The sequence below is a fragment of the Osmerus eperlanus genome, chromosome 22 (genome assembly GCF_963692335.1).
Source record: "Osmerus eperlanus chromosome 22, fOsmEpe2.1, whole genome shotgun sequence".
NCBI lineage: Eukaryota > Metazoa > Chordata > Actinopteri > Osmeriformes > Osmeridae > Osmerus > Osmerus eperlanus.
The window spans coordinates 9,007,705-9,021,812 of record NC_085039.1 but is presented as its reverse complement, the minus strand read 5'-3'; the positions used below and the strand labels follow the sequence as shown (position 1 = coordinate 9,021,812).

The following is a 14,108-nucleotide window of genomic DNA, read 5'->3' as shown; positions in this document are numbered from 1 at the left end:
TGTGAGTGCACGAAAGCATAGCCACGCTCTCTGCCCCCTCCTCTGCTGTTTCTATGGAGACGCACTGGCTGGACCCAAACACAAAGACGGAGCAGAAAATAAGCAGCCACAGACAAGAGCTCTTTGAAGAGCTTCTCAGAGCCAAATCCGTCTTGGCAGTGATACAGGAGGGGGGGGGGGGGGGGGGGGGGGGGCAATGGAGCACTCTCCATTGAGCGTCTGTTAATGTTTATTCACTGTGCCAAATATTCATTTTGAGAAATAAATTAGGCGGCTTGACTCGGGAACGGAAGGTTCAGGTGAGAACAGAAACTATCAATCTATTTTGTTCAGAGGGGGGGACCAATAGGTCGCCGGAGAATGATATTTTAAGCAGGACGAGAAGTGAGCAGCACTTCTCAGCAAGAGTTTCACAAAGCTTTCCACAAGAACTCCTCAAAAGAAAAAGTATGAAAAGGTGAGCAATCTGCGGATTTGCTCTCCCTTGGAAATGTCACAACGGAAAGAACGCTGGATGAGACAATAACCACTCAAGATCCTCATACAAATTTCATATCAAATTCAGTGTAAAGCCAGGATGATTTTTAAGGTGGGAAGCTTGACGGCTCGGGCCTGAGCCTTCTTGTCTCGTATGCTGACTCTACAAGAGGTTGGAAGGTTAAGTGGCAATCTCAGCAATAAATTGAGGCAACGGAGGAAAAAAATTATCCTATTCAGGCAGGGAGAGAGAGAGCACGTTTAGGGTCAACATTTCACTCCATCCCAACAGAAGATGGTGTTCATAAGGCAGCAAAACAAAATCCACTTCAACTCAAGGTAGTAAACAAAAAAACAAAACAAAACAAAAAACTGTTTTTCTTCCCTCGAACAAAACTCCCCAGTCAAGACATGCCAACAGCCCAGAGACATGGCAGAGCCAAGAGACAACAATGCCCTGGTATTGCAGGGCAACAACCCAGGTTGAGGACAGGAAACAAGCCAATGAGGAAAATGCTAACAGTTGAACCGCCTTCGGTAAAACTGGACGAGCCACGCGATAACAACATTTCCAGTTAAACGGCCTTCTGCCATTCCAAACAGGAAGGTTTTGCCTTATATAGGACAAAGGCTCGACAGGAGATGGGAGTGTGGGTGTGACATACAGTACAACAATAGGGCCCGGGGCCGCACATTGTATACTGAATTAGGCAAACAAAACAAAGGCACCACTGTATCCAGTCGCATCCTCCTTGAGCCAACGTGGACAGTTCCTGCACGACTGGTTCGAAATGAACACAGGGACTAGGGAGATTCTCAAAGAATATTCCGGGTGTTTCATAGATCATAGTACGGAGCAGATGGACTCCGGGCGCATAATAATAATCTAATCTACAAGACTTCCATATCATCGATTAGAAACGGCGGAACACCTGTGTAATAACGAGGGCGAACTTCAGTCAGGCCCTTCATTTCAGGAGCAGGTAAACTGTCTCACCCCCCTGTCCTACCTTCTCCACTCTGTCAAGAGGTAATAAGGTTTATTTAAAAAACGAACCTCTTCCTGCGCTGAACACCCACTCCTTTTAAAGTGGAGACATGCTGCTGAAACAACTCTGCATCGCTTACGCCTAAGTATCCCTCAAATCGAAAGAAAACACAATACAAACGTATCTCTGATGGTCTGATTGTGCGTGCGTAGTCTGTGGGCGGGAGGTAAGCGATTGGGGGTTTGTTTCGAGGCCACGTTTGCGCTTCAGAAACAATCAAGGACAAAGCTTTCCAGCAGATTAAAAGACAATGTATCCTTGTGTAGCGGGGTTTGCTCGTTTAAAGATAGAAATACTTAATTTATCATAAAGTCTGGGGCACCACCCTAATATTGGTTTAGGACATTAGGGAATCCTATGTTTAATATGTAATAATCAGTCTCATGGTAAACAGATCTTATGAAAAGTTGGATTATAGGTTTGATATGAGAGATTGGTTTCAATGAACAGAATGAAATGGTCTAACTTAAAGAAAGGCAGAAATTGTACAGTCAGTGATTACATCCTTACAAATAATAAACAGAGCTCACGCCAATGCCATGTCGAGGGGGAAAGAGCGTTAGCCATAGTTACGTTTGATCAGGGGTTGATCAATGATGTTGAGGGCGGTTTGCGCCAAAGCTCCATTTGAAGAATCTGAAGTCACAGCGCGGCTGCGCTGGGTCATGTGACTGCGGGATCTCAGTGAAGTCGCATTTGGAATTGCGTTTTTGGTTCTTCTGTTGAAACGTCCAGATAGTGACGCGTTCACTATAAAGTTGAATCTCAGGAGAAGCTTGACGACGTCCTTGGAACGCCAATCCTGATGGCGTTCATGCCATGGTCGGTTTCGCTGGAGTCCGAGATTGATGGTCATCTTAGGGCTTTATACAGTTCGAGGGAGGACCCGTCTGGGGTCAGATGTGGATTGGGGGAAGCTGGGTTCTCAACTCCCCCCTCCTTCCTTCACACCTACCAAAGGTGTGATCTGATCTCTGGCTGATCATTCGATGGTTCAAATATTGTTCTGGACATCTTGGTACAGTTACAAAATATAGTTGAATGATTGTTTTATTATGATAGCTTCGTGTAGATACCAAGAATGACGTGGTTATCTTTCAGGAAGAAGGAGTTGTTACTAGAATCAAGATTTCAGTGAACACAACATTAAAACAAAGTAACAAACATAACACAAATATCCCTCTCATAATTCTCCACCTTGTACTCTTGTGGTAAAGTCTCAAGAACTTTCCTCAAAAGTTCTGATCAAGGTATGTTCTTTGTTCAAATCGCCGCCGAAACGGATAGCAAATGGTCGCTGGAGACGTGTTGTCTAAATCAGGCCCTTTGAAGCTTGCAAGCTAGCAGGAGGGCTGATTTGGTAGATTGGGGAGGTCCCCCCCCATTCTATGGTTCCTTTGCATCGGCGTTTGGTGGGTAATCAGCATACTGAGGGTGTCACAAGGGCTGATTCTGATGTGATTGAATCACTCTTCAGGTGTGGCAAGATGTTGGCTCCGTGTGGTCTTGTGGACCTCACTACACTTGTTCGTTGCTGACTGTCAAATTAGAAAGAGAAATTTCAGGCACAGCCTTCAAAGACTTGAGAGGAACTCTTTCAGCAGGGTTACTGATTTGACAATGGAAAGGCTCTTATTTCTTCCTTCTTGGTAACAATCTGTTCAAAATCCACAGTTCTGATTCCCCCTTACTTGACTAATAGTTTGTTATCTCTCTTTTTCTCTATCTCTCCCTGTTTCGCAAAGGACAGACACAAGTTTAGATGTCCCTGAATTTTTCAAGTGTTCCTGCACTATTTAGGGGGTCATCGTCTAAAATATTCATGGGTTTTAATCAAATGTTTCCTAAGAAAAGGCCTGAATATTTCAGAAGGGGGCTGGATCCATTAAAGCCTTTTAAATGGTGACCTGGGAGCTCAGCTGCAGTCTATGTGTGATGTTACAAAGGTACGCTACACCTGGATCCTCTGAGGTGTGCCCGCGCGCGTGTGTGAGTGTGTGTGTGTGTGTGTGCGCGGAGACGATGGTCGGCAGCCGACGTGGAGAAGTGGGACAGCTGCCTTACCTATCCCCAAGAGGACCAAGCGGAAAATGAGGGGAAGGAGGAGGAAGAGAGAGGAGAAGGACTGTGGTGAACAGTTGGAGTGTCTGAGAGGGCGTCTCTGTTATTTGTGTAGGAAGCCAGACTAAGTGCCCTTAGAAAGCAGAGAGTGTGTCCCAAACCCCTTTAACACACACACACAGACACACACAGAGGAAGGAGGGCAGGGGGATGGCCAGCCGGATGCGCCTCCTGCCCTCTCAGCTGATCGATCTCTGAGCTAATGTTCCTGCCATTTGTGCAGCACCACACTTCCGACTTTGAAGTCCTCTCCGATCCCATGGGGAGGGCCCTCTTAATTATTCAGGGCCCCCCCTGTGAATCCGTGCTTCAGTTGCAGTGCTTTTGAGAGGCCTACACCACATGGGGATCCTGGGTCTTGGGTGGAAGGCTTCTATACGGTAAGGCAGGGGGGTTCCTGGTTGATTCTGAGGACTCGGACAGCCTCTGGACGTGCTGGGATCCAGGTCACATAGGGATTAATGAAGGACCGCATGGTATCTTCTGATGCAGGAAGCTGGATCATTCACTACCCTGTTGAGAATGTGATACCCTGAGGGAGAACTAATTGGCATAGACATACTGTGGTAAAGACTTGTTTGCAGGCACACACACACACAGTATATGCAAGCAGACTCACACACGCACACACAAACTCCCTCACTCACACACGCACGCGCGCAAGCACTCACACACACATCTTTTTCCCCCCACCTGTCTGTTTCCGCCACCAGAACTCCTCTAACCCCGACGTGACCCCTGCATTGAGGACTGCTGATGTGCCCACGAACCCTCTCTCCCTTTACCCGCCCCTGTCTCTGTCTCTGTCTCTGTCTCTGTCTCTGTCTCTGTCTCTGTCTCTGTCTCTGTCTCTGTCTCTGTCTCTGTCTCTGTCTCTGTCTCTGTCTCTGTCTCTGTCTCTGTCTCTGTCTCTGTCTCTGTCTCTGTCTCTCTCTCTCTCTCTCTCTCTCTCTCTCTCTCTCTCTCTCTCTCTCTCTCTCTCTCTCTCTCTCTCTCTCTCTCTCTCTCTCTCTCTCTCTCTCTCTCTCTCTCTCTCTCTCTCTCTCTCTCTCTCTCTCTCTCTCTCTCTCTCTCTCTCTCTCTCTCTCTCTCTCTCTCTCTCTCTCTCTCTCTCTCTCTCTCTCTCTCTCTCTCTCTCTCTCTCTCTCTCTCTCTCTCTCTCTCTCCCTTTCCCTCTCTCCTTCTCTCTCCCTCATCCTCTCTCCTCCTCCTTTGGGAGGGTTGTTTACTCTCCCCTGGCCTACAGGCTCCCTGGTTGACTGAAATGGAGCAAACAGCGCAACGTCACGCCTAATTAAGCATTTTACACCACAGCTACCCAACTAAGTTCATACAACATACTGTATGTTGCATTAGCCGGTTTACACAAGTGAACGAAAACTCATGTGGAACCAAACGACTGCAAAGTGCGTCTTGTGATATTGAAAGTTGAATACTTCAGAAAGTTGAAATGTCTAATCCCCCTAAATCCAGCCTACAAGCCACAGTACTGCAATTAAAGAAAACAGCTTTTATCGTGTGAATAAAAAGTGATGTCAAAGTCTACAGTTGTGAATGCAAAGCAGTCGTTTAATTATACATGAGTGTCTTTCAGCCTTTCTGAACTCCGGTTGTAAAACCATGTCTAGGTTAAGGCCATTAAGTGGTAAAGACCCACATTGACAGCTTCAGTGGGCTGCCACAAAGCTCAAAATGTGCTTTTGTTTATTTTACCTCTCACAGCTCTCCCCTACCCCCCCGCCCCCAAACATGGTCTCCCTCTTCAATTTCATTTCTCCTTGTCGTCTGACTCCTACCATCTATCTCGGCCCATCTATTACCTTCCATGCACTTCCTGGAGTGCCTGAGAAAAACCAGAGGGAGAGGTCTACCACTGGAAATCAGGGCATCAGCTTGGCAAAGCAAAGCAATACAACACCAGCTTAATTCCTGAGCAGACGAGAACATTTTTAGAAGCGCCGACTTATCAGATGGCCGTTGGCGGCCCCGATTCACACCGTGTTGCGAAAGGAATATAAAGTAGCTGTCTAAGTTCGGAAAATGTATCCACAAAGCCGAGAACCTGCGGTGTCAACAACTTCTTTATATCCCTCAATATACACCGCAACAAAAGCATATCTGGAACTTTCCATTATCCCCTTTGGAGATGGAATTACTGAGCAGGAGTGGGAAAGGAACAGGGGACTCGAATTGGCCTACTCAATCATTCATCTCTCAATAGCTGGTAGATTGAGCCAAGTTGGAGGGCGAGGGGGGTTTAAAGAGACACTTTAACGGATAAAGGTTGAATTATGAATGAATCCGACGTTAAGAAAGGGAAGGCATGTTGAGAAATATTTCATAAAGCTGAGATTTTTCCGAAAGTTTCTTCTTTTTTTCTTCTCCTGCTGTGTAAATCCTATTAGGAGGTTGGAGTGTAGTAGTGGAGGGATTAGTTCCAGTCCTTCAGTCGACAGTTCGCTCCATTCAGACCACACATTCTCACACGGATAGAAAAACACACACCGTCGCCACTGTTGTCCCTGTACCACTCTACGCTGCGTTTGGGTCAACTGGAACACGACTGGGCCGCGGCGGTTGTTTTATTTGTGGCCCAGGAAAGAACGATTATCTACGGTTGACTGATTTCGCGGCGCATCTACTCCGTATTTTCACGCAGAGACAAAAAAGACCCGTCGGCGGTCGGAGAACCTTGAAATAGACGGACACTCAAACCGCTTCCTCGTTCCTGTCCCTCTACCTCTCAGACGTCTTCCTTTCGCTCTCCCTTTTTCCGCTCTCTGGTTCTTCTCTTTCTTCCACTCAACCCCTTTCTCCTCTTTCCTGAAATCCGAAAGGCATTCCAGAAATGTCAGTGGGGGTTCTAATCGGATTGCGGTGGGGGTCGGGTGGGGGTCCGGTGGTGCTGGAGGGGCCGGCGTCTTTTGAAGTGACCTGTGAGAGGGGTCGCCGAAGCGGAAGGCATGCGTCTGCAGCTCCTGGTCCAGACAGGCTCAGTCTGGACACCCCACAGACAGGCTCAGTCTGGACACCCCACAGACAGGCTCAGTCTGGACACCCCACAGACAGGCTCAGTCTGGACACCCCACAGACAGGCTCAGTCTGGACACCACACAGACAGGCTCAGTCTGGACACCCCACAGACAGGCTCAGTCTGGACACCCCACAGACAGGCTCAGTCTGGACACCACACAGACAGGCTCAGTCTGGACACCACACAGACAGGCTCAGTCTGGACACCCCACAGACAGGCTCAGTCTGGACACCACACAGACAGGCTCAGTCTGGACACCACACAGACAGGCTCAGTCTGGACACCACACAGACAGGCTCAGTCTGGACACCACACAGACAGGCTCAGTCTGGACACCACACAGACAGGCTCAGTCTGGACACCCCACAGACAGGCTCAGTCTGGACACCACACAGACAGCTCATCACCAACAGCAAACATGGAGCATTGAGTCAGAGGGAGAGATGGATATACACAGAGAGAGAGAGACAGCGACAAGAGGAGAGACAGGAGAGAGAGAGAGAGAGAGAGAGAGAGACACAGACAGACAGACAGAGAGAGAGAGAGAGAGAGAGAGAGAGAGAGAGAGAGAGAGAGAGAGAGAGAGAGAGAGAGAGAGAGAGAGGGAGAGAGAGAGAGATGGTGCGGGAGAAGTAAAGAAGGTAAAGGGGATTGCAAAGGTAAATTAAAGGGATTGAAAGATGTTCGAGTAACTTTTCAACTTCAGCATCTCCACACAGCCTGACGCATCGCGAGCAAGGATTTGCGATACGGTAACTTTGCATTAGCTTCAGAAGAGCTACGATCAACTATCATAGGAGATACCGCTGTTTCGAGAGAGGCCTAAGCTGATATGGTATGAAATCGGCCCGATCGTGGAGTAATCCCCACTTCATGATCTGCTGTCTAGACTGGCGTGGAGGCCACAACGTCCGCACATGCTCAGTCCACGGCCACATACGAGAGAGGCTTTATCAGAGCATTAATGTCTCGGTGACAAGGAAGGACATCAGAACAAAGATGTCAGATCAACCACCCGTTAAGTCCACCTGCTACCGATCCACATTTTCTCTCGTGAACAAAACCACTTTCATAACCCCTGGAGAACTTACACCAAAGAAGTCGAACCCGCAATTTCTGCCGCCATCGATAAAGGGTCTCGCTTTCCTGGCCAAGTCCAGAGACCAAATTTCCAAGTCTAAGCAGTTTACTTTGAGTAGCAGGGAGCTTTTTCCCCCCCCCCCTCACTCACTAGCCTGTCAACACTCCGGGGGCAATCAAGCCGGCCATCATTGGCATTTAAAATGGAATAATACATACATAATGACTCGGCAATAGCAGTGGTGTCGTAATGCCAGACCTTCGTTTCCCACCCATGATGTGGGGTGAGATGGATAGGCTTTTAAAAAGCCCCTGTCGGGTACCCACTCACGGGTTGCCCTGGGGGCAAATGTAACAGCTGTGTGTGCTTACTGGACAGGCACCGAGGTAATTGATGCCCCACTTGGATGACGTGGTGGTGCCCGAGCCTGGCTGATGTCACGGTATCTGACACTGATACTGAAGATGGAGAGGCTCGTTTGACTCATCCTCCTCTCACGTTGTGGCGGATATCGCAAGCGTACGGCTGAATACGGCGCTTGAGTTATTTTCAGATTGACTCTAATCTCAAGATGTTGCCGACCAAGGTTCTGGTCCGGGGCAACGTTTTATTGGCTTTCCACAACATTCGGCTGGGTCTGAAAAGGAGGCGGTTCTAGTGACACATTACTCACCTTCCATGCCGATAACACTCACACTCTGCCCTATGCTGGGAAAAACATCAAACAAATCTAGTCTTGTGTCAACCAAGCAGCTGCACTGACATCCGACAACCAGAGAGTCCAATCAAGCGGACACAAACCGGTTCCTATTGTCACGAGGCTTAGCATTACTGAGCTGCCCCTGCCATCACAACATTTCGAAACGCCACCCTGTGGGGGGAGGGGTTGAGGGGGAGTGGGGGAGGGGGGGGAGTGGACCTGTTGAGTTATTCAACCCACTCTTCTCTAACTAGGAGGTCGCCCCAATAACGTCAACACAAACAGCTCTTAAAAGGGGCGTCTACTGCCCCCCCCCCCCCCCCCCCCGGTTTGCTTGACTTCCTCATGGCTTGCTCGTCGGGCCTCAGAGAGGAGGATTACGTCCCACTCGAAGGAGTCTCGAAAGCGAAAGCACCGTTCGCCAGTTGCGACCGCGTGCCTCAATGCTGTTCACGGAATACACGCGTGTTTACATTCCCCTCTCGCCAACGTCCGTCCACCTGGGAGTAACTGCTGGAGGGTTAGGGAGGTGAAGGACACGGGAGGAGGGCGCCATTCGCAGAACGGCGGGAGACGGCGACAGGAATGTGCGCCTCCTCGGGGTTTCTGTCGGGTCCAAGAGATTCCGGGTAAACGTTGGCCCAGACACGCCTTCTTCCCGGGCTGGGGCGGAGGAGGGACATTCCACTCTCGTGTCCCTCGCGATCTCTTCCTCCTCCGGCTCGATGGCGCCCGTCGATAAGTTTCCTCGTTCCGTTCCCTCCCTCCGTTCAGTCGATCAACTCCTCTCGCTGCCTCGAGGCAGCGTTTGGCATCGCTGAGGGAACGCCACTGGGCGCTCCTGCCGTAGCTGATGCACACAGCCTTTTCGAGGAGCGACACAGACTAAAGATGGCACCGTTTTAGGTCCCTATAGAACAGCAAAAGACCATGTTTGCTTGCCTTCCATAAGCTACCCTGACCATAGATGGCATCGTTTTAGATCGCTATAGTACAGTAAAAGACCATGTTTACTTGTGCTTTTACAGAACCAGAATCATATGTGGCATACATGTCAACCAGTGGCTACAGCAGATGGATGCTGCACAAGACCCAGTACTGATGCTACCATCAGAACAGCAGCCTCCACAACAGGATGAACTTCAGCTATATATGATGTCGTAAGCCCCGAGTCAATGGGTGGAGAGGCTAGATAACACTTTGTACTGTAGAGGTGCGTGCGTTAGGGAGTGGAGGGGGGGTGGAGGGGCTGTACGCACCACAGTGAATGAATTCAATTACGGAGAGGGAAAATAGCACCTCGGAAAAAAATGAAAATGAGGCACGGCGTTTGTGAAAGGCTTTTCTTTTTCCTGCTGCGGCGAAGGCGAAGGCTTTATGGCGACATGATTCAAGCGGGGCTAATGAGAGCGAGAGCCCTAAGCTGTTTATGGGGTATAAAGCACCCCTCTATTAGCCTAGCGGCACAGAAGGGAATTAGGAGGCATCGCGATGGCAGTTACTAACACTAACTTACGCCTGCTGACACTGGGTCCCGGAGATCCCGGAGACCCAGAGAGGGCTCTGGCTGAAGGGTAACAAACCCCTCTGATGCCCCTACGCTGGGGGGGGCTTAACACGCCACGTAATCCAAAAGGCACACAAGGTTTGTCCTTGTGATGTTAAGGGGCAGTGGACGTTGTCGTCCGACTGCAATTTTCCCACGTTTTTCGCAGTTCAGAGATCCTGAAAAGGGAGGATCCCCGCATCTGTCACGACGGAAGCCAGAGACTGGAGCGGATACCGTCGGATTCAGAGTTAGTCACTGCCAAGTGAAGATGGAGGGAAAGAGAGAAAGACAGGGAAACAGAGAGAGGCAGAGAGAAAGATACAGAGAAAGACAGGGAAACAGAGAGAGGTTACAAAACAAAGAGAGAGAGAGAGAGAGAGAGAGAGAGAGAGAGAGAGAGAGAGAGAGACAGAGAGAGAGAGAGAGGGAGAGTGGAGGACACCACCTTTCACAGTGGGCATTATATTCAACAGCCTCTCCTGTTACCGTCCACAGGAGACCTCTCCCCTCCACACACACACACAATGCCTCGTTTCAGAGGCCCCCAGTGGGTCTCTCACCCACAGTCAGACATGACTGGTTCTGCTCCACACACACACACACACACACACACACACGTCGCCTACCCTCCGGCTCCGCTTCTTTGTGAGGGGGGACAGGGAGGGATCGTCCAGGGAAATGGGGGGGTGAAGGGGATTCAAAAGAGCCCCCACTCCTCACAGAGAACATTCCGTATCTCCTTCTAAAGTGCGATAATTGATTTTGGCGACCCAGGCGGGATGAGGACACACCGTGCCGCTCTATTCAGGCGAACACAAGGGCGGGCGAGGAGGAAGAGGAGGAGGATCGCATTCCTGAACACACGCCGCACTTCTGACGAGGACGCCGGCTCGTTAGTCTGATTGTCGCCCCCCCCCTCGTTAAAGACGTGCGGTTAATAGCCAATCGAGGCGAGGGTTCGGGTGTGTTCCAAGGATTCGTTCTTTGGCAATGTTAAAAGAAACTCTTCCTCCCGTATCTACTCCTTGTCTCTCGAGCGCGAGAGCGTTCATAGTGAAGACATGGCCCGGGTCAAAACAAAACTCTGATTCTGATACGTTTGTTACGCAACTAAACAGATGCTAAGTGCTAATTAGAACACCTGAAACTGTGTTCAGCCCGTCTGAAATGCAGGCAGGTGATGCACACAACATCTTGGTAAATGTGATGTGCCGGTAAAGAAACTGAGAAGCTTATTTTTGGCACAGGAACAGATGAGCAAGCAGGCTGTGGGTGTGTGTGTGTGTGTGTGTGTGTGTGGGTGTGTGTGTGTGTGTGTGTGCGGGCTCTTGCGTGGGATCCAGGTGATATGACTCAAGCTCCAGCAACTCTCACACCTGAAACAAGTGCTAATCTCAGCATCTTCTCCCGGGTTCCTCGAAATAAAACAGCTTCCTGAGGAATCCGAAGCCGCCGGAGTTCAGCACTCCCAAATCGGAGCCTGGCCTCGGAGTCCATCTCAAAGTCCAAGCGCTCACCTGATCTCCTTGGACGCAGTCGCTTCATCCGGAGATGCTAGGACGACGTTCTTTCCTGTTAACGGACGGTACGCCAGTACCCGCCTGGCCCCTTACCTTGACAGAGGCTTTGGCCTTGCTGCTGCTGTGGTTGTTGGAGCTGGGGTTGGCGTCCTCGTGGACCCTGTCCAGCAGCCACAGGAGGAACTCCAGGGCGTCGTGCTGCGAGTTCCCCCGGAACTGGGAGTTGTACTTGGAGACGATACTCTGAAGGGAGAGACAGGAAAGGAGGGGATCAGACACAGACCGGGGACGAACCCGCGCGAGCACTCTCCTTCACGTCGCCGGCTGAAGGAAACAGTTTGACAGGGGATTGGGTCCCTTCGTCGCGTTTGACAGGAGTTGGGCCTTTCATCGAGTCAGTCGGAAGTTTCTCTGACACGTGTTTCAACCAGCCAAAGACGGCGATTAGACAGAACTAATAACGCCATCAGGACAACCAGGTGGCTATTTTCAGTTCCGCCAGTCATCCCTCCTTCTTTCCCTTGTTCTCCCTCTCTCCAGGCAGTGAGCGACAGAGACCAGGCTCTCCTCCATGCCTCGTTAAAAATCCGCGCATCACACCGCCACACTGTCTCAATATAAACACGGAACTCTACCCCCCCCCGCCTCGCCCCTCCCAGCCCCCCCGCCTGAGACGGCTCGCTAACGAGCTTAATCACAATGCGGGGGGGCGCAGAAAGGGAGGCGAGGGCGAGGACAAATTGGAAGAGTTCCCCCCCCCCCCCGACCCCTCTGCCTTCCTCTCCCGGGCCGTCAAAGGGCACCGGCGCCGTCGCTGCCCCGCTGGAAGGGCAAGCTGTGAAAACCGAGCCGAAGGGCAGCGGGGGGAGCGGGGGGGGGGGAAGCGGAGCTACGACCGCGGCCCCCGCTGCCTTTTGTGTCCAAGGTTAGAGAGGTCCCCGCTGTGTCTGGGAACAGAAACCTGATGACATTACAGAGCCTTTATGGCTTCATTAGGACAGTGATGGGGGTGGGGTGGGGGTGGGGTGTGGGTGTTGTTTGTGTCCGTGTTCCTTTTCGCAGTAGGTAGCAAGAGAGACCTGGCGCCCCAAAATTCCCGTAAAGTTGGGACTGGAGAGTTGTGCAGTGTCTGTGAGGGTGTGTGTGTGTGTGTGTGTGTGTGTGTGTGTGTGTGTGTGTGTGTTTAACGGCTGCAGAGTAAGCAAACAATATTTGCTCCTCTTTTCTGTTTGTTCTTCTTCCCAGTGCTCACTGTCCCTGCGGCTCACGGTCTGCATGATGAACACGTCAGACTCCCTGACTAAACCCACTTCATCCAACAGCAATCACACAGGGGAGGCGGCGCTCTCTCTCCGTGGTCACGTCGGACGGCATTGCGCCCCCGACAGGGGAGCGCCGACATTCAAATGTAAATTGGAAATAAATCCCTTCGCGTGATTGGTTTACTGTTTGGTGGGATCGGAAACAGCTAAGGAAAGGCTGCTTCCCATTTGTTTGTTTTTCCCCAAGAGTGGAGAAGAGAGAGAGGATGGGAGAGTGGAGGTCATTGAGAAACACTCCCGCGGTGGTCGAAGCTGACCTAGCCGCTGACCTACCTGGTGGAGCCTTTTAAAAACAAACACAATCTTGACCATTAACCTAAGTCTCCAAGGCAAACAGCAAGGTCGTAAACAGTCCATTTTAAGGCTTGGCGGGCAGGCCCAACGCAAAAATGTCATCCTGCATTCTGCTGCTGGAGATGGCACTTCACTCAAACTATAACTGCCCCCACCCCCCACTAATGTAAACAGTGAAGAATATGGAGAGCTCCACCCAGACAGGAATGTGCCCCTACATCAAACAAACTACCCCTCTCCCTCACTAAACACATATACACTGCCCCGCCCACCCTGGCCTGTGAGATGGACCTTGTCAGATTCCACGGGAGATGAGATGAGAGGGAACTGACAAATTATGATATTGCGTAACCTTTGGGTGGAATGACGGCTATGCATGGACACAAAGACACACATTAATGCCAAAGTAACACACACACACACACACCAGCAGGTGATGCTGGAATGAGCCTGGGTGTTATTCATCACGACATGCCGCTCCATTTGGGGTTTCATTTTTTAGCTCCCTTCCCAGGCGTTCCTCCGCTGACCAGGCACACACAGGCAGGTCATCACTTCATGCCTCTCCCTCCCTCCCTCACCCCTCCCTCCCTCCCTCCCCCCCTCCACTCATCAATCCCAGCTGAGCTCCAGACGCCCAGCCTCCTCTGGAGGACGGCGCTGATCGAGTAGAAACACAAACCTCGCTCGCCGCAGAGCCGACCGGCCGCCACGCCAGCGCCCTTTCCCAGTCTCTGACTCCTCGCACCGGACGGCCCCTGTCTGAATTTTACGACCCATAACACTGAACCCCCCGCTCCCCCATACACACACACACTCCCTCTCACACACACAACCACCTCATCCTGCCACATCTCAGCTCAGGCTTGAATCACCTCCAAACCATTCCGCAAAATAGTAGCCCCGTTTTTCATGGCAGCCGTATTATTTTAGATGCAAAGCTTTGTTATTTTTCCAAGAG

The 14,108-nt window shown here is 50.8% G+C and overlaps 1 protein-coding gene across 1 annotated transcript in view; it reads right to left on the bottom strand.

Moving 5' to 3' along the window:
• Positions 1 to 14,108, bottom strand: part of usp43a (ubiquitin specific peptidase 43a) — a 61,141-nt gene that overhangs the window by 42,583 nt on the left and 4,450 nt on the right. Inside the window, exon 2 of the mRNA XM_062448897.1 lies at positions 11,625 to 11,774. Coding sequence (XP_062304881.1) covers positions 11,625 to 11,774 — 150 coding nt within the window. The remainder of the gene's footprint in view (positions 1 to 11,624; positions 11,775 to 14,108) is intronic.